Source organism: Brassica napus, chromosome C2 (assembly GCF_020379485.1).
Source record: "Brassica napus cultivar Da-Ae chromosome C2, Da-Ae, whole genome shotgun sequence".
Taxonomy (NCBI): domain Eukaryota; kingdom Viridiplantae; phylum Streptophyta; class Magnoliopsida; order Brassicales; family Brassicaceae; genus Brassica; species Brassica napus.
The window spans coordinates 2295641-2315448 of NC_063445.1; the positions used below are offsets into that span (position 1 = coordinate 2295641).

The window sequence follows — 19808 nt, forward strand, 5'->3', positions numbered from 1 at the left end:
CCCACACTCTCCTGAATTATGCTAAAATTGGCTCAATATGATATATATTCCGATATCACCCCGTCTCTCCACTCAAAGTCAGACTCGTAGACTCGGAGTACTATGTTGAGCCACCTTTAATTTAAAACGTCATTACGTTGAAGGAATAAAAACATTTCTAAAAGATGCCAGAGGAATAAAAAGTGCATAAAATTAATCTAGGTTAGGCTTCGCATCTTACCAACTATCAACCTCCACACTTGGGCTTCCCGTTTGATCATTGTAGACGTCATAGATATTGGTTGTATGGCTGTAGTCAAGTGGTAAACAAGATATGAGAATGTGTTAAAAATGAAAGTACTCTCCTCAAGTTTTGAATTTCCTTTAAAACAAAATCACAGCTATATGGAAAACCTGAGCTTGAGATTCAGATCATATAATTCAAAAATCGGGGTTATGTTATGCAGTTTTACTTGGTTCATACAGTTTTGTAATATTTTGAAGAAAAAAAATACCTTTTAGCGCTAAATGTATTTATACTGAAACTGAATGGATCAACCGATATGATATATATTAAAAAAAACGTCATTGATATTAGTCTAGTTTAATTATTACCATAATCTGCCGTAAATAGAATGTAAAATGATTATTTTTCTAATGGTGAAACGTTCTGAAACTGAAGATGAATTAGTATTATCAACCCTAGAAAGAAAAAGCTGGACCCATCTTGTTCATGTGCATGTGACATTTCAGCTTTTTCCCATTGCACAAATGCATATTGATCGCCACACAGTGCCTGTACAGTGCTACCAATATGTAATTATGTATCACGCCCAAACTCGGCCACTCCGCCACCAAAATGGTATTTGACAATTTTAAACCTTTAATCAAATCCTTATAATGTAATCGACTCAATAGTTTTCATTACATCATGGGGTCTTCCAAAAAAAGCCCTTCATGTCCTTATTTTAAATGCTATTTTAACGCAAACCGTTGAAAAAGTAAACAACAATAATAAAAAGAAAGAGGTTTTGAGTCTTGGTCTGATTTAAACCCTTTTATAAACCACATCCTTAAAATTTAATCGACTCAATACTTGTCTTTCCATCATGGGGTCTTTCAAAAAAATCCTTCAAGTAGTCCGAGTACACAACCTTTCTGTACCGAGCCATCTCATTGTTCTCTAACACCTCTTGTAACGGCTCAATAACCGAATCATGAACCGGTCCGCAGAAAACCGGAATAGAAACCCGGCTACAAGATTTATTGACCAGCACACAATGCTCCACGCTCCTATACCTATCATTGCTCATAATCTGTAACACGTCTCCAATATTAACCACAATTGCTCCAGGAATTGGAGGGACATGAGCCCAATTTTCCCCGTCCTCGGTGGCTCGAGCGTAGAGGCTGCTTAAGACACCGTCCTCTTGTAGGAGGAGAGTGAGGGTGTTGATGTCTGAGTGGCGACCAGTTCCTATTGCGAGGCTTGGCTCAGGACATTGAGGATAGTAGTTGAAATTCATCCTCATTGTTCCCATTAGAGTTCGTTGACTAGACTCGTTGATGGTTGAGTTTAGATTGTTCATAAGTATGGTTAAGATATTATTGGCGATTGGTTTCATCGTCTTGAAATGGTCTGTCACTTGTTCCCTATACAAATTATAAAACCATCTTATAATAGTTTACTTATAACTGCTTCTACGTTGTAATTATGTTACAAAGATATATTGACAATTATAACTATTAAATTATGCTTATATGTTTTTAATGGTAAAATGACTGAGATAGCATAAAAAACTATGACAAGAAAATCACAAAGAAGAAAAATCTCTAAAATAACACTAATTAAACGCTAAAATGATTAAATTACTTTAAATCCTATTTTTCACCTTAATCCCACCCTATAAATATTAAACTCTCTAAACCGTAATCAGTACAATCAAATTTAAAGTAAAAAGGGTTGTACTTTTAAATTTTAACTAATGCTATTTTAGGAATTTTTCCATTTGCTTATTTTAAAACAAAAAAAAGTGTTTGTGTTATTTTAGAGTATTTTTTAATGTAAGAGCACCATTAACTCTGGTTGCTTAGGGGGTGGTTAGCAATTTTTTAATTAAAAAAAAAGAAAGAGAAGAAGAAGAAGAAGTAGCGGTTAATTAGACATCACAAGCTGCTGTTGCTTGCACTGTTCGTAATCCCACTGACACGTGGCAGCCCGCGATTGATTATTTTTTTAATTTTTTTTTTCAGACAAAAAAAATTAAAAAATTTAAAATGTTTTTTAAGCACTCCATTTAAGCAATTTTAGGATTAATGATGCTTTAAACTGATAATAGAACTGTAGTTTTTTTTTTGAGAAAAATAAACAGAACCGTTGTTGGTTACAGATGAACTGTACTTACTTGCAGACAGGAGGCCACGTGGCATCAAAGCCATGTCGTTGAGGAAGAAACTCAAACTTGAGGAAGTCTCTCCACTCCAAAACATTCTCTTTGTAAGGATTGAAACTAGTGGTCAGCCACGCCGTCTCCGACACTGAACTTCCTCTCCAGTACCTTCTCCTCTCTTCCGCTGGCAACTCAAAAAAACCACGCGCCGCCGCAATCAAAGCCTTCAACTCCGCTGGAGTTATCCCGTGGTTAACTATCTGAAACAACCCGAGCTTAGCCGCTGCATGGCAGATCTCACTAGCCACGTGCGGGTCATTCCAGTTAGACACGTCGATGACAGGAATTTGCGACGGTGATGAGAGGATTTTGTCGGAAGTGAGGCGTTCTTGAGGAGGTTGAATGTATGGAGAAGGAAGTGCGGTTAGTTTCAGAGAGTCGACGAGACCTTTCACTCCGTTTCTCTGGTTCACCACGAACTCTCTCACGTCAGTGGTTGGAGTCATGGTTTAAGGTAGCTAGTGAGTGAATGAAAATATTTATGGTATGGATGCTTTCTTTTATACATGAAAATGACGTAAGAACATGATTAACCCGGAGTTATTAGAATGAGTTTTTAACGGAAGTTAAGAGACGATTTCTTAATTTTTAACTAAAAAAGCTAAGAACCGATTTTTAAATAAGGATTTTAAGAACCGGTACTTAACTTTTTTAGTTAAAAATTAAGAAACCGTTTTTTAATTTCCGCTAAAAACCCCACTCTAAAAACTCCGGATTAATATGGTCTAAAAGTTACTATGGTCTAAAAGTTACTATGGTCATTCACCTAAAAGTTTACTCAGATTGGCAATAAAGAAAAACATGTCTATAAAGAAAAAAATCATGTTAGCCACCGCATCATTTAAGTAGGGGACACCCCACTCAAACCACCGATTAGGACATAATTTGCGAGATATATTTTTAAATTTTTTTGTTAGTATTTATATGTAAAGAAAAGTTCTATAACAGTAATATTTATAAGAATTTGTAGCATTTCTATGAATTTTTAATTAATAAATCAATTGAATAGTGTATTGTTAAAAAAAACTGATTTTATGTATGACAATTTTGACTAACGTCAATGAATAATTAGCTTCTTGAAATCTGCACTAATTATTAGTGGAGTTAGATTAATTTATAAAGTTTTAATGTAATTTTTATTATAAATATGCACTATACGATAACAGATAAAAATATAAAAAGTATGTTATTAAAATTTTGCTTAGAGCATTTTAAAATATTGGACCGGCACTTCACCTAACGTGTGTCAAATGTCAATGTCATTTTCAATTTATCTTGGGTTAAAGTACAACCAATCACCAAACACAAGACCCACTGTCTTGATTATTTTAGACTGTTCTGGTTACGGCCCCATGTGTTCCACATATTACCACATGTTTTTTTAATTATAATGCCACAAGATTCACTAGAGATGGGAAGAGACTGAAAATGGTTGGGGAATATTGTTGCCAAAGTCATACAAGACCACAAAAGAGAAAACAGGTTTCAATAAAGGAGAAACCTACATCGTGTCTTCTCACTCTAACTTTGTTTTACCATCTCAAGAAGAGAGAAAAAGACTCCTAAAGGCCGTCAAGCAAGAATTGGTAGTGGAGGAATAACTGAATAAAATTGGAATCTCATAAAAGGCAGCATATCAAGAAACCCATGATATGTTATTGTCGCTGCAGAGTGGGAAGCAAGCAGTCATAAACCTTTACTAGCCGTTGTGTCACCGTTAATTTGTACGACGTTTGCTGCTGTGGCCTTCCTAACTCGATCAGATCTTGTTTCACTCTGTTTATACAAACACATCAGATTAGTTGTTTTCAGCTAAACGTTTAATGGGATTAGAGTGCAATACTTACAAATCCCACTCGCCGCTCGTTCTTGCAGGTTTCTCAACAACCCGGTACAAACGCTCAAGGCTGTATATTAGCAAACCAAATACATTTTCTGCATCCTTATCCTGTAACCGCATCAAGAAACAGCCAGGAACTTTTTACAGGATGTCTTCAAAGACACATTCATAAAATAATAATGATTGAAAATAGTACAAATAAAATGGTGGACATCTTACACGTCCTTGTTCAATGTAGCTTTGATACTGCATAATCCTCTTTTCAATTTCAACGACAAGTAGCCTCCTGTGAATACGTGCAATTCTTCCACGCCCTTGAGCTCTGCTATCCTATTCACACCAGTGAAATCAAACGGAATAAAGATACACAGTAGCTGCATTATTCATTGTGCACAATGAATCTCCACACATATATGTATCACTGTTACATTTGGTTTGGCTTGAATTATCAAATCTACTCACCTGTTTAAGCCACGTTCGAAGCAGCGTGAGCATACCAAGGCTGAGAAAGAACGCAGGTAACGCAGCTAGAATGGCAAAGTTTATTTCATTGGCACGAAGTATCTGGTCCAGTTCAAGCATCGCTCTGCAGGATAAAGATTATTCAGTTATATACAAAATGATACTACAGTTAACTTATAGCTAACGGTTAGCTGAGATTACGTTTCTATATCCAGTTTAAGCTTCTGGACCTGAAAGACAAAGCAATTTTGATGTGATTAGAATTTCACAAGCAGTAATCTTACAACTTCATGCTAAGAACTTAAATTACCTGGATAAGCAAACCACGTGCAAGCTCTCCGTTAAGGAGGTTATGAATAGGGTGCACGAGTTCCTTTTCGTAACTGCAATAAGAAGGCAAAGTTCAAATATATACTCATCTCACTGTGCTGGAACTTTGATCTTTGCGATAACTATCGAAGGAAATCAATTCAATATGCCTTTAGCTGCCTAACAAAGAACAATGTTCAGAGCTGTACCGGTTCATAACAACTTCGAGCATCTCCTGATCAGATGCATTATCTGGAACCTTTTCACGCGTATCCTGCTCGCAGAAATTCCTCAGCATCCTGCGTAGCAAATATAAAATTAGGAGTGCAGCCAGAAACAAAAAGCATTTTTGGTTGTGTTTATGTGCACCGCACCCTTAGATCAGTGAACTACATATGAATATAAAAAGTGAATTGCTATGATGAAAAGGGAACTATGCACGCACATATACAAAAACAAGAAAGTGCAACCAGGATGGAAAGCATCAAGAAGGAAATGTATATCGACCTATGCAGTGAGTCTTGCGTCAGCTGCACTTCTTCAGTTTCCATAACACCCTTGTGCCTTTTCCGGAAAGTATCAAAGAGTTCATCCCTAATGGCAAGCAGCTGCAAGATAAAGACCAATTCAGAAAATTCCAGGCTAACAAAAAGCCAAGTAACAGACTAATAACTCAATCATTATCATTAATACTCTATTCATACTCCTTTAATACAGTTCTGTTCAACAAGTATTTGGATCAGGATGAAAAGTTACTAGTTGCATTTAAAATCTGAGAAGGATAAAAACAAACCGGTTGCTCAACATGATCACTGAAGAAGCTCATTGTTGCTTCTTTTGCATCATGAATCCAATTGTCGATGTCAGAACTTCCCATCAAACTACTATGACGTAGTAGCCATATAGAAAAAACAGAGAGCCCAACTGCACCACATGTGTATCGAACCCAGTACAGAGTCATCCTCCTTGGCTTTCGATGCTTGCCTACCTATTAAAAACGGAAAAGGATTTTTTTTATGACATGATGGTTTCTGTTAATTAACTAGAGCCACACCTACCATAACTGATAAGTACGAGTTAAGTTTCTCCAAATTCTTATGAACCAGGTTGATCGCGTCCGTGAGTTCACAATCGGTCCACTGAGATCCTTCTTCATTAATTTCAGGGAGTCGATCGAACACCAGCGGCATTGAGTAACTTCCATCAATAGAAGAATCAGACTGTCAACAACAAATACGAGCAAGCAGAAGAGTCAGGGCCATCACAAGTGAAGGTAGTGTCAACAATCAGTGTGTGTTACCTCACGCACAGCATGTAAATGACTGAAAGAACTCTCCAAATTCGAAAACAATCGATTGATAACAGCCAACAAAGACGGCAGTGACTTCTCTGGATTCTTCAAAAGATCTTCTCCACGTTTATCCAACTCAACATAAAGCTAGAGAACCAACTGACATTAGTTCACTGCCAAAACAATGCACATAAAATTTAAAAGGAATGAAATTTTGATGATAACCTGAGCAAGAAAGGAAGCGAGTGAAGATCTCAGCTCCATCAAGACCCTCATCCTATCAGACATGTGAGACGAAGACGACAGACAAAGATGCTGCATCGCGGAATCCTCACTGAGACTTTTGCGGACGAAGTTCTTACTCTCATTCACAAAAGCTACTGGTCCCCTCTCGAAGATCATGAAGTAGGCTTTTCGAGCATTAGAGCCCTGTAGTCAATACAATAAAGAATGAAAGATGTTCACTAACATAATCAAGTGTGAATAAACCACAAGCCCTGGTGGTTATTAACTTGAGGGCAAAAGTCCAGTACGGCCATGGTTCGAGTCCCAGACACTAGGAATTAACATTTCGGCATCGCCAGGACAGGGGACCGACACGTGGCAACACTGACTAGTCTGGACCAATTCCATAGGGCCAAATTCAAAAAAAAAAAATCACGGCCAGAGTTCCAGCCACCGGAGAATTCACATTTTGACATGACCAAGTACAGGGGACCGACCCGTGGCAACACGTGACTAGTCTGGATTAGTTCCGTAGGGCCAAATTCAAAAAAAAAAAAAATCACGGTTCCCAGGCCGGAGAATTAACATTTCAGCATGGCCAGGGACAAGGGACCGACACGTGGCTACACGTGACTAGTCTGGACCAGTTCCGTAGGGCCAAATTCAAAAAAAAAAAAGTCAAGTGCAAATGTTAGTGTTGATTCACCTCAGCTCTAGACTGCCAGAAATCTAAACTTTTCTGGATATCATGCAAGTTCGAGAGAACGTCAGCCATTATCTCCTCCAACACGGCGTAGATCCTCGACGTATCCGATGAGATGTTGCTGAAGATAATCAAATGCTCAAACCTCAAATTAAGAAACTACTTATTAGAAGTTACTTAAACATATATAGAGGAGATGAATCTTACGGAGACGAGCATGGGAACTCGGAGGGTAGAGGAAGAGGGAAGGATACACGTCTTGATTTGGTGAACGTTTGGCGAAAGAGATTTGAGAATTTTCCGAGAATAATGGAGTTCGAAGTGGGAATCAAGGAAGCGACGCGGTTCCAGAGGTAACTGGAATAGAGAGGCACTATGTCTCCGATGTTTGACGGCGTCGTCGACGGTGGGGATTCGTTCGCCGGCGGTTGAGAATCCATTAGAGTCGGCGGCGGCTGATTTCGATCAAAGAATCAGTAAAGAGAGATATTCGGGAATTTAAAAATGAATTAAAATAAAATATATACATATGGATCCTTATTGGGCTGTTATTGGGTTATGAGGACCTACAAATACTGGGCCGATGGATATTCTTTTATCGGTAAGAGTAGACCAACTCGCATTTGGAAAATTTGGGTCGGGTTTAGGGTTGATTTGAATTGATAAATTTTGCATATGTAAAGAATGGATGGGAGAGGAGGGAGTTGGTAAGCTTGACAAAAAAGGTATTGTGATGTAAATTAATGCAACTTTGTGTGTATAAATTCTCCACAAATTGATATTCATATTTGAAATTTTGGAGGCCATAACCATTTATTAAGAATTTTAATAATAAGAAATCATAATTTGGAAGTTTATATTGATGTATATAACCCTAAAAAAATTGAGGATCAAAGTCAATGTTTTATTGTGAACCATATCGTTGGTGGTTTAGTGGTTTTCACTGAAGGAAGTGTCGCCATGTTGGTCTAGGCCAAATGTTGATTCTTTTCTAGTGCGATATTATTAGCTCCACATGTGGTCACACAGTAGGCCCATTTGAATATCCAGGAAAGAGTCCATATGTGGACTACACTTCCCACCATGGGTGCGGTACCTTTGGATCATGTTAAAAAATGTTTGTTAACAATATTTTTATGCATTTTGCACCGACCTTACTAATACAAACTACTAGACTATAGAAATTCTTTAAGTTACTAGAATGTCCTTTTATCTTCATGATTAATCTCTCATTTTAGGTGAAATGGTAGAAGGCCAAGCTAACAGCGAAGCACATACCATATTTTATCAAACCTATTCCTGATACTTTTCAAATATGTTGGCTATGCATCGCATATGAGGAATGATGGTTATAGAATTATCGTATATAAGATACAGAACACAGTACTGTTCCTTCTTTACCAAAAAGGCTTAAGCCCTAAAGCCAATTAATGTACGAACAAAATACGAACTAGATCGGTCATGGGCAAAATCAAATGAAACATTTGTTTATGATTCTCCAAAAAAAATTTGAAAAAAATATATAAACATAGTCCCTAATTGAAATTTTTATTAAATCGCCTATGATCCTAAAAACCTGAGAGTCAGCACGAGATCTTTTATACAACATTATGACAACGAGTAAACTCAAATGTAAGTATCTTATCACAATCCATCCAAAAGATTAGAATAAGATGTAAAGTGGTAATTTTTCAGTGCCCCCATTCCCTTTTTAACATGTGTGCATGCAGTCCACCATACCTCCAGTTATGTACTAGCATTTAAATAAAGAGAAGTTACAGTTTACTAATTTTGGTTTAGTACCAAGGGGAATGAATCTCTCTTTAATTAGCAAATCCATGCACTTCTTAATTTATATACTTGGATTCTTTGGCTTCCCATGGTCACGTTGTCCTTGCACATGTCCTTTCACTTTTATCAAACAGTTTTATAATTTTGTTTTGTTGCATAAAAACTTTCGGCATAGACTTATTTCTGATGCAGACTGACGCTGGCGCCGATCATGTCTCTTTACTCTTTTTTTGGTGGAATTTACGTCTCTTTATGATCTACAATTTTATTTGTTATTTTGTCAGAATGATATATAATTTTACTGAATGGATTTTGATCGTGAACAATTTCCTCACTCATGGGGGAAAAAAAGGTTATGCTTAGTATCAAATTTTAAAAATTGTAAGGTGATGATTAGGCGGCTCATAGAGAATTATTGTTTAGGCGGGTGTCTACGGCAATTTTTTGAATTAGATCAATTTTTTAGTAAATCAGTTTTAAAAATCGTTTAGTCCATACCCGATTTTCTGACTAGGCAGGTCTAGACCGTATTTTAGAACATTGTTCATATAATTTTATTACACATTTGACGAAGTCTAAACAACTTTTTTGTCAGGATGTACTCAAGACCCATCTGGACTCCTATATCGTTCGGGCAGCTTTAAAGCCCGCTTGCAATCGTTTCAACGACCGTGCACCAACTTGTTGGTGTGGGGGATCAAACTATAGTCAATGGTTTTATGATTTATGACATGTTAGTCTAAGTGAATTACTGTACTTTGTTTCGTATAACTGTTTCATTCGATTTTCTGGTGTTAATCGTCAGTGTTATAATCCTCAAAAAATAAACAAGGAGTTGAGAAAAGAAGCAATCAGTGTCATAACGTTAAAATTTCAAGAAAAATTCCAGTAGCGCTCCGTTCAACATGGTTACAGTGAACGCACAAATCGATTGATTAAAACTTCAAAAGATTTGTTACGCCAGACTTTAAATATCTTGTGTTATGATTATACAACATCTTGTGTAATAATTCTTCTGCTTGTGAAATATCTTATGGTAAATGATTGAACTGTTTTTTTCCTTAAATGAATGAACTATACGAGTAGTCTTTTCTATTTATCAGGAACTATATACGGGTGGGTTTTTTTTTTTGTCGTCTATCCATCTAGGCTAAATCAAGTATATACGGGTGGTTTATATACACTTTTTATGCGTATAATCCACATAGTTTTTCTTTGTTGCTAAAAGTATAATCTACATAGCTGGTGTCTTATATTCTAAATTTTGAATTATTTAACTTTCAGTGGCAAACATGTTACATTCTTTTTGTTTGGGCACCTCTCACATGTTGTTACATAATGTTCGTACTTCTCTTTAGATTATATAGGTATACGTATCCTCACCAGCTTAAAACTTTTATGGTTAATTGGTTATGGATCGCTAAATTAATGTGTGATGCTGTACAAGCAGAGATGCTAATCATCATGCATCCATAATGGCCACCAACGAGAAACCATATGTATATGTCTGCAGCACGTACAAATAAATTTGGTTTTATTCTTATAAGATTCATCTTCTACCAGCTAATCAACATGCTCATCAATATTATACAAATGTAACCCAAAGACATATATTAATAGAAAGATTTGCACCATATACTATATCATTTTCTTGCGAGGGTAGGCGAATATAACCTTCTAAAGTTCAAAAAGCCTAAACCCTATAAAGCCTACGGCGCAGGCGAATATATTAACAGTTTTCTAAAGGGTTGGAGCCTTTGAAGGATTTTTTTTTTTCTGCTTTTTGGCTTGTTCCTATACAAAGCAGTTCCTATACAAAGCAGTTCCTAAACATATAGTTCTATTAATTTTTTGTTAACAATAGTTCTATTATTTTTTCGAAATGTTTTGAATTCACAATCGAGTTAAGAAATACACATGAATGAAGTTCTCATATACAAACAATTCGTTTCACCAAGTGTTTTCATGCTTACCAAACACACATTCAAATTTTAGAAATCTCGTTTCCTATTAAAGTATACGTGTATATTTAAATATTTATGGAAATGAATTCTTTCCAAACAAGTAAATATGTTCTGATCTTACCATTTTAGTGGCGAAATATATGATTTGACATAACGGTATTGGTATGAACTTATTCAATTGCATATTTTTTTTTTCTTGTAAAAAAAAGGGTTAAACTCGGGTTATTAAAGACACACACCTAATTTCCGGGTGGGAGATGTCCACGGATAGACCATCTCACGGATATTCAAATGGGCCGAAATGCAGTAGTCCATATTCGTATAGGGTGACCAGAAAAATGTAACTTAGTTTCGCATGGCAGGTGGATCGAACCTGAAATATAGTGCATAGTTGTTTTCAATTGCACTTGACCTTTACCACTTGACCACGACCTCTCAGTCTTCAATTGCATAGTTGTTTTGTAAAAAAGAAAGAGAGACCTTGAGTTTGAGTTTTTGATCTGACATAATCCTTTACTAGAGACAGCATATTTAAATTGTAACATCCAGATATTTCAAATAAAAATGGAATTCGAACAACTATCCATACGTCTAATCTTGCACAAAAAAAAAAAAAAATCCATACGTCTATCATAAAAGGAAAAACAAGGGATCGACCACACATATACAGTATACAGTGGACACCACCAACATGCCTGGGTGGAAACCACAAGATTTCGAAGTCTCCTGCGTAATAATCTAAAGTCAGCGAGAATAGTTTAACACTAAAAAGTGTTCAGGTAGCTCAGTGAGTCAGCTTATACTTTATAGCAAACAGCTTTTAAGCCCTAAAATTTTGGATGGGGATAACTCATGAAGAATGCAGATAAAGGTTACAAGCATTTAATTTAGGAATGGAAGAAAAATCCAAATTAAAAGCTATCAATGGTACGTACAATAATATGGGCCGACAAAAAATATAATAATATGCCAATAGTTTACTCTTTTGAAGGAAAAAGTGATAATAGTGCTGAAAAAAAAATTGGTGAATTTCCTTACAACATTTGTGTATTATGTAACATATTTCGAAGTACGCGAAGAAATGGCATCACTATGATTTCATTGCATAAGAAAGAAAAAAACATTTGCAGACACGTCACTTATAAATAAAAACAACATTCCAACACCAATTAAGGTAAAAAACTTCTGCCGAGAATTTTAGTTCCAGCATTAGAAAGTAGTATCGTCCACATGAACAATTCATACAATAGAGTTAGTGAACTATTCATTTGTATCCAACCCCAGTTGGATTTTTTTTTTAATAGATATGGTTCAACTGTAAAACCCAGCGCCTGCACCACCACCACCACCACCATAGACATTTGGCGGGTCGAGAATAGGCTGCGAGGCAGACACACCGTTGTGGTTACTGGCTCCCCCACCTAAATGCAAATCCGACATATTAGGAAAACCTTCTTTAGGTTCAAGCCCTTGATCATACAAGAAGCCTTTAAAGATATGGCCACCGATTTTCACCACCGCCTGGTAAGCGTACTCGTCCCCCCCGTCCTCCATTGCCGTCACTTTCACACACTTGAACACCGCTGCGGCCTTAACTTGTCCCGGCCACGCTTCCCTTGACCCTCCGTCTTGCATACATAAGGGCATAAAACGTAGATATGAATCATTATCACCAAATCAACTTGTGGTCCTTACCAACAAACAGTCAATTTTCACCACTACAACTGATTTAATGTAACGATATAAAAATAAATATAGTTGCAATCAGTTCATTTTTGTAAAACCTAAACCGTAGCCAAATCAAAACCGATCATAAACTTGAAAAATTCTTAAACCTGATCTAAATTGATATATACTATATGACATGTTTTATTTTGATTACCACATTCAGAAACCAAATATTCTATGCACATCTTGATTATTATTCACTACAAGAAAACAGGGGGATTCTGATGGCCGAAATCGTCGGTAATTCGTCGGAATCGGTCTATTCCGACGAAATTCCGACGAACCCGTCCGTCGGTATCGTTTCGTCGGAATAAAAACGTTCGTCGGAATTTCGTCAGAAATTCCGACGACTTTCTGACGAATACCAAGAAACGTCATTCCGACGAACTTCCGACGATATTACGATGCGGCTACAGAAGACCGGAGTTCATCGGAAAACCACAATTCCGACGAACGTGGTTCCTCGGTTTATTCCGACGAACTGTAGGCGTCGGAATATACCGACGGACAACGGTCGTCGGAATATACCGACGAACCACGTTCGTCGGTATATTCCGACGAACCACGTTCGTCGGTATATTCCGACGGAAATTGGTTTGTCGGTAAATTCCGACGGATATATGTCCGTCGGTATATTCCGACGACCGTTGTCCGTCGGTATATACCCTTTTTTTTTTACAAATTAATTTTGCATTTTTATATATTTTTTGATATTAATAAATTTAAAAAATTGGAAATTTAAAACTAATAATATTATAAAATTTAAATTCATAAAAACCGAAATAGGAAAAAAACATTCATAAAGTTTAAAATTCATACAAACCGAAATAGGAAAAAAAAACATTCTGAAAGTTTTATAAAGCCGAAATAAACTAAGAAGAACTCGAAGACATCAAACGATCAAGCTTCTGCATAATCTCGGTGTTGAACTTCTTCTGGGATGCCAACTCAGCAAGGATAGTGGCATTCTCCGAACGGATAGTGGCATTCTCCGAAAGGATAGTGGTGTTCTGCTCCTCCAATGCCCCAATCCGTGCATCTTTGTCATGTAGCTCCTCGAGAATCATGGGATCGGCATACGGAGCTTGCGAAGAAGATGCCGGATACGAAGAAGCACGACGGGCCAACCCAACTAAACGGCCTCCTTTCCTTTTAGGAACCGCCTACAAAAATATTTAAAGTAAGTAAATATGGAAAAGTAAGTAATCGACATTATAAAAAAAAATATTAATAAAAAAAATTACCTTTTCAACCATCTCATTTATTTGCAATAGAGACAGGTTGGTTGAAGCTCCCGTGGAGTCGCCGTCATCAGAGAGAGGCTGAGATTGAGAAACTATCTCAGCTTCCACCAAATCAACTACACCTCTGATCACGGGGTCCTGAATTTGACCCGTCGTCTTGTTAGTGTGAGCCACCTTAATGAGTTGGAGACGATCAACGGGATTACCGTCATTTGCTTCGATCTAAAAAAACCGCCATTATTAGCCAAAAAATATATAAAATATTTATTTAAAAAATATAAAGATAAATAATAATAAAAAACTTACAAGTTCATCCTCCTTAGTAGACATGGAGCAAGCGCCGAGGTTGTGCACATACATACCTTTCCCGCCACGATCGCTCTTCCGGTTCCTGGAGTTCCTAGAAGACGTCTCTGCAGTGTCTTCCCTCTCCCAATGAGCTATCAACTGCTCCCACACCCCCCCGTTGATGAACCGTGGCTTCTTGTTCTTCTGCCAAACTGTCTTCCACGCGTTTATCTGCTTTGTGTAAGAGTCCATGGCCTTTTCGTTGAATTTCTTACGGACTGTTTCCGTAAGATCGGAGTGCCAGTTGAACTCTTGCTACAAAACAAACACAATTTAATAAGTAAATATATGTAAAAAAATGTAAAAACTTAAAAAAAATGAAGGGTTACTATACCGCAAACTGACGAAACCACAACTCTCGTTCGTCGGAAGGGATCACACTCCACTTTGGATATCCAAAACGGAGCATGGAGTACATCATCTGGTTGATGCTCCGGCTAATGCCATTTTTCGACTTGGTGAACCTTTAAAAAAAAATACAAGTTAGCAAGTTAATTAAAGCAAAAAATATAACGGTACAAATAAAAAAAAATACTAACCAAGTGCTATGGCCTCGTCGTGGGTTGGGTTGGAGAAACGGGAGATGCTCTCGACCTGGTTGTTGAACCAATAGATGAACCGGCATGACCCCCGGATCCTGTTGAGCAGCAGCGTGAGGGGCAGCGTGAGGGGCAGAGGGAGCTGGAGCGGGAATATATACCGGAACCGAGTCATGAGACGATACCGATGCACGGGAACCGCTCACCGAACTACGTCGAAGACGGGCTGCGGGGCGGGCTTCATCCTCGGCCCTAAAAAAAAAAAATTAACCCATCAAACATATTTTCATTTATATATTTACAAAAGGTTTTATAAACGTTTTAAAAAAAACTATTAAACCTTTTATATATATATATATATATGTATTCAAAATTATAAAAAATTTATAAATATAGAAAAATGTTGTTAAAAATTTATAAATGAAGAAAATGTTGTTAAATATTTATATTTTTTAAAAAAAATGTTGTTAAATATTTATTAGTGGAAACTTAAAAAAAAATATTAAAAATTTTAAAATTTACTATACATGATTTACATATATATATATGTATACAAAATTATAAAAAATTTATAAATATAGAAAAATGTTGTTAAAATTTATAAATGAAGAAAAATGGTGTTAAATATTTATATTTTTTTCAAAAAAACGTTTTTAAAAATCAAAAAACGTTTTTAAAAATCAAAAAACGTTTTTAAAAATCAAAAAACGTTTTTAAAAATCAAAAAACGTTTTTAAAAATCAAAAAACGTTTTTAAAAATCAAAAAACGTTTTTAAAAATAAAAAAAAACGTTTTAAAAAATCAAAAAACGTTTTTAAAAATCAAAAAATGTTCCAAAAAAAACTAAAACAACAATCCTAACTTATATATCCTAAACTATCCATTCAATCCTAAAATGTTCAATCAAACAACCTAAAATCCGAGATCAACTTCCAAAACCCTAAACAATTGAAAAAAAAAAGGTTTGGGATGATTCTTACATGATTTGGGGTTTGGGGAAGAGATAGGAGGGTGAGGAGAGGATTCGCCGGTGAAGAGAGGCCGGAATCGCCGGAGAGTCGCCGGAATCGCCGAAATCGCCGGAGAGGATCTTGAGAGAGGGAGAGGCCGCGGAGATAACGAAGAAGAAAGGAGAAGGGTTTTTATTTCCGCGGATTCCGACGGACACGGGTTCGTCGGTATTCCGTCGGTATATTTAAAATATACCAAATGCCGATTCGCGAAAATTTTCAAGCGGTTTGGTTCTCCCGGGCTAATTGAAATTCCGACGGAACGTGTCCGTCAGTATTTTCCGACGGACACATTCCGTCGGTATTTTCCGACGGAATTCCGACGACTTAGTGTTTAGGGTGTTATTTTCAAGTTTCTAAATGCAAAATCCAAACCTTTGATAATATATATAGTATTTGCATAAAGATTTAACAATAAAAATGTTTTATAACACGATTTTACACAACAATATTTTTTGTAGTGTAAGCTTATATAAATATGATTGTATAAGTACATAATGTTAAGATGAGATGTTATGAAAACAATGATATGCATACATAAATATTTTAATGAGTTGTTATATTTGAACGGTTGCGATCTAATACTATACTAAACACTTATTATGTGTTATTTTCATAGTTTTGGCATCTAAATTTATAGATTTTTATGATTGAAACTTTATAGAAAAACATGTCGTCGGTATTTTCCGACAAAATACCGACGACCTTTCCAATTTTCAATGAAACCCGTTGTCGTCGCTATGTCGTCGGTATATTGCGAGGGATTTCCGACGGACCATTAAAAAAAAAAAAAAAAAAAAAACTAATCAGAATCTTCTGAATCTTCATCAAACTCCCCAACCTCGGCTTCCGGCTCTGAATGTACGACAGCATCATGTCCAAACACAGTCAAATTCTCAACGAGTTGAACATTTTCCAAATCTTCAACTGCCTGGGCGTTGCTGGTAGACTCTGGTTGCAATGGTTCATCATCATCAGAAGTTCCATCCACTCGTCCTCTTGGGTTGATTTGCGTTACAGTAACCCATGGATCGTCTCTGTACGTCACCCGAGGGTAACTGATGTAGCACACCTATACATATCAATTATACAAAGTATTAGTTCAATATATAACATTAATTAATTATATTGGTAAAAAATTATGAATATATTGACATACCTGATCAGCTTGCGAACCAAGAATGAAGGGATCATAATATTGAAGTTTCCGCCGCGAATGAACTGATGTAACACCAAACGCATCAATCTTCACTCCTCTATCTGGGGTGGTGTCATACCAATCACAATAGAATACTACACAACGCAATCCAACCATTCCAGGAAATTGGATTTCCAATATTTCTTTTATGTTGCCGTAGTAGACATCGTCACCAGAAGAAGATGAAACACCAGCATCATATGTTGTCTTAGAATGACCTTTCCTTGTGAATGCATATCCTCGCGTACAAAATTTAGGATATGATTTGACCACATAGTTTGGTCCCTGCACAAATTCGCGTACCCAATCATCGAACACAAGACCTCTGGCCAAACCATCATTCACCTATAAAAAAAAACATATATGATTGCAAAATTAATTAGTTTATATATATTAAATTTAAACTAATCATTTGCATAGGGTAATAGGATATATGACTCACATAACTACGAAGCCACGCAGCAAATCCGTTATCTCTAAGTTGTCGAAGCTCATCTTCTGTTGCATGCCTGTGAGTCATACGCAACTCCGCCATATATACACTATATACAAAAATATTATCAATATGAAATAAATATATTGAATATTAATCTAACAATAAATGAATAAATATTTTTACCTCTCATATTGTAGAACATCTTCACAGTTGGTGAGCAAATATGTTTGCAAATGAGCGTTCTCAGTGTCCGTAAGTCTCCGCTTCGTGAATTTTCCACTAAGTCGTCCTATTTCCTTGAACATGCTTGGGACAGTAACATGATATGTTGCTCTCTCCCCTCTATCATCATGCCGAGCAGGTCTTCGGTGTTTTGTTTGCACTTCTGGTGGAAAATAATTTTCAGCAAAGATTGCAGTTTCTTCATTGATCACCTGTGCCACTATAGATCCTTCCACCCTGCTTTGATTTTTGACCATCTTCTTCAGATGATGCATATAACGCTCAAAAATATACATCCATCTGTACTGCACAGGACCACCAAGTTCCAATTCTCTTGCGAGATGAATAGCAAGATGTTCCATTACATCAAAGAATGATGGAGGAAATATCTTCTCAAGGTTGCACATGCTGACTGGTGCGTTTGTCTTCAAATTATTAATTCCCTCTTCAGTCAATACTCTGCTGCATAAGTCACGGAAAAAAACGCTAATCCCTGCAATTGCTTCATGAACATTACGTGGCAATAATGCTGAAAAGGCAAACGGAAGGAGGCGCTGCATAATTACATGACAATCATGACTCTTCAAGCCAGTAAACTTTCCTTCGCTTCTATCAACGCAGTTCCCCAAATTTGATGCATATCCGTCAGGAAATTTCACTTTCTCTGTAATCCAATCAAAGAACTCTTCTTTTCTAGCACCATCTAGCCGATAAATGGGAAAAGGGGCCGTACCGTTCTCATCAACGTGAAGTTCAGAACGATCACAAATATCGACTAAATCCAACCTTGACTTCAAATTATCCTTCGTTTTACCTTGGATGTTAAGGACTGTGTTCATCAGATTATCGAAGAAGTTCTTCTCAATATGCATGACATCTAAATTATGCCGCAATAGATGACTCTCCCAATATGGTAGATCCCAGAAAATACTCTTTTTGTGCCAGTTATGTAGCTCTCCAACCGCATTGACTCGAATGTTTTCATGTCCACCTACATCTGGCGTCCTTTCTGCATCAAAATACCTAAACTGCTTCAACAAATCTTTCCCACTAACTTCCTCAGGTGGACCATCAAACACCTGCTTGTTCTTCGTAAACGAAGTCTTACTCCTGCGGTATGGATGATCAGGTGGTAGAAATCGTCTGTGACAGTCAAACCAACACGTTTTCCTTCCGTTCTTTAGTTGGAAAGCATCTGTGTCATCTTGACAATATGGACATGATAGCTTCCCATGTGTTGTCCATCCAGATAACATACCATATGCTGGAAAGTCACTTATTGTCCACATAAGTACTGCCCGCATCTGAAAGTTTTCTTTGCGCGAAACATCGTATGTCTCAAAACCATGCGCCCATAGTTGTTGCAACTCATATATTAGTGGTTGAAGAAACACATCTAGTGATCTTTTAGGATGATCTGGCCCGGGGACTAGAATTGAGAGAAACAAAAACTCTCGTCGCATGCACAAGCTCGGCCGTAAGTTGTACGGTGTCACAATAACTGGCCATAGAGAATACTGCCTTCCATGCTTTCCAAATGGGCTGAAACCATCAGTAGATAATCCAAGATAAACATTTCTTCTCTCTTCCGCAAATTCTGGATATGTTGACTGGAAATGTTTCCAAGCCTTTGCATCTGAAGGATGTCTAATCTCACCATTTGTGGAATGCTCTGCATGCCATCTCATTGCTTTTGCTGTGCGCTCACACTGATACAACCTCTTCAATCTTTCCGTCAAAGGCAAATACCACATTCTTTTGAATGGGATCGGAACTCTTCCCCTCGTCTCCTGATAACGAGGTTTCCCACAAAATTTGCATACATTCCGTGTCTCATCCGCTCTCCAGTAGATCATGCAGTTGTCAATACATACATCTATCACTTCATACGGTAGTTGAAGACCTGCAACAAGTTTCTGAACCTCGTAGTATGAACCCGGTGCAAGGTTATCCTCAGGTAAAATACCTTTGACAAAATCAGTAATCGCATCCATACATTCTTCAGCCAAATTATAGTCTGTCTTAATACCCATTAATCTAGTTGCAGATGATAAGACTGAATGACCAT

At 37.0% G+C, this 19808-nt stretch overlaps 2 protein-coding genes across 2 annotated transcripts; both read right to left on the reverse strand.

The window, feature by feature from the left end:
• Positions 1-852: 852 nt before the first annotated feature.
• Positions 853-3625, reverse strand: LOC106379228 (bi-functional coumaroyl CoA and feruloyl CoA ortho-hydroxylase F6H2-1-8). Its single transcript, XM_013819234.3, has 2 exons — positions 2385-3625; positions 853-1632 (listed from the first exon to the last, which is right to left on the reverse strand). The coding sequence occupies exons 1-2, from the start codon at positions 2873-2875 to the stop codon at positions 1053-1055; spliced, it is 1071 nt and encodes a 356-aa protein (XP_013674688.1). The 5' UTR covers positions 2876-3625; the 3' UTR covers positions 853-1052.
• A 222-nt stretch (positions 3626-3847) lies between these two features.
• Positions 3848-7769, reverse strand: BNAC02G04310D (protein DGS1, mitochondrial). The gene is made up of 14 exons (XM_013820632.3): positions 7467-7769; positions 7263-7380; positions 6557-6760; positions 6341-6478; positions 6099-6260; positions 5834-6028; positions 5548-5648; positions 5250-5339; positions 5042-5114; positions 4933-4961; positions 4732-4855; positions 4489-4599; positions 4277-4377; positions 3848-4205 (listed from the first exon to the last, which is right to left on the reverse strand). Exons 1-14 carry the CDS (start codon positions 7697-7699, stop codon positions 4085-4087), a joined length of 1800 nt encoding a protein of 599 aa, XP_013676086.1. The 5' UTR covers positions 7700-7769; the 3' UTR covers positions 3848-4084.
• Positions 7770-19808: the final 12039 nt, after the last annotated feature.

Coding starts and splice junctions, on each gene's coding strand:
- BNAC02G04310D (XM_013820632.3), bottom strand. CDS start 7,699: ATGGATTCTCAACCGCCGGCGAACGAATCCCCACCGTCGACGACGCCG. Junction 5,649..5,833: donor GTGATCATGTTGAGCAACCG/GTTTGTTTTTAT, acceptor TTTATCTTGCAG/CTGCTTGCCATTAGGGATGA. Junction 4,378..4,488: donor GCTACATTGAACAAGGACGT/GTAAGATGTCCA, acceptor ATGCGGTTACAG/GATAAGGATGCAGAAAATGT.
- LOC106379228 (XM_013819234.3), bottom strand. CDS start 2,875: ATGACTCCAACCACTGACGTGAGAGAGTTCGTGGTGAACCAGAGAAAC. Junction 1,633..2,384: donor ACGTGGCCTCCTGTCTGCAA/GTAAGTACAGTT, acceptor TAATTTGTATAG/GGAACAAGTGACAGACCATT.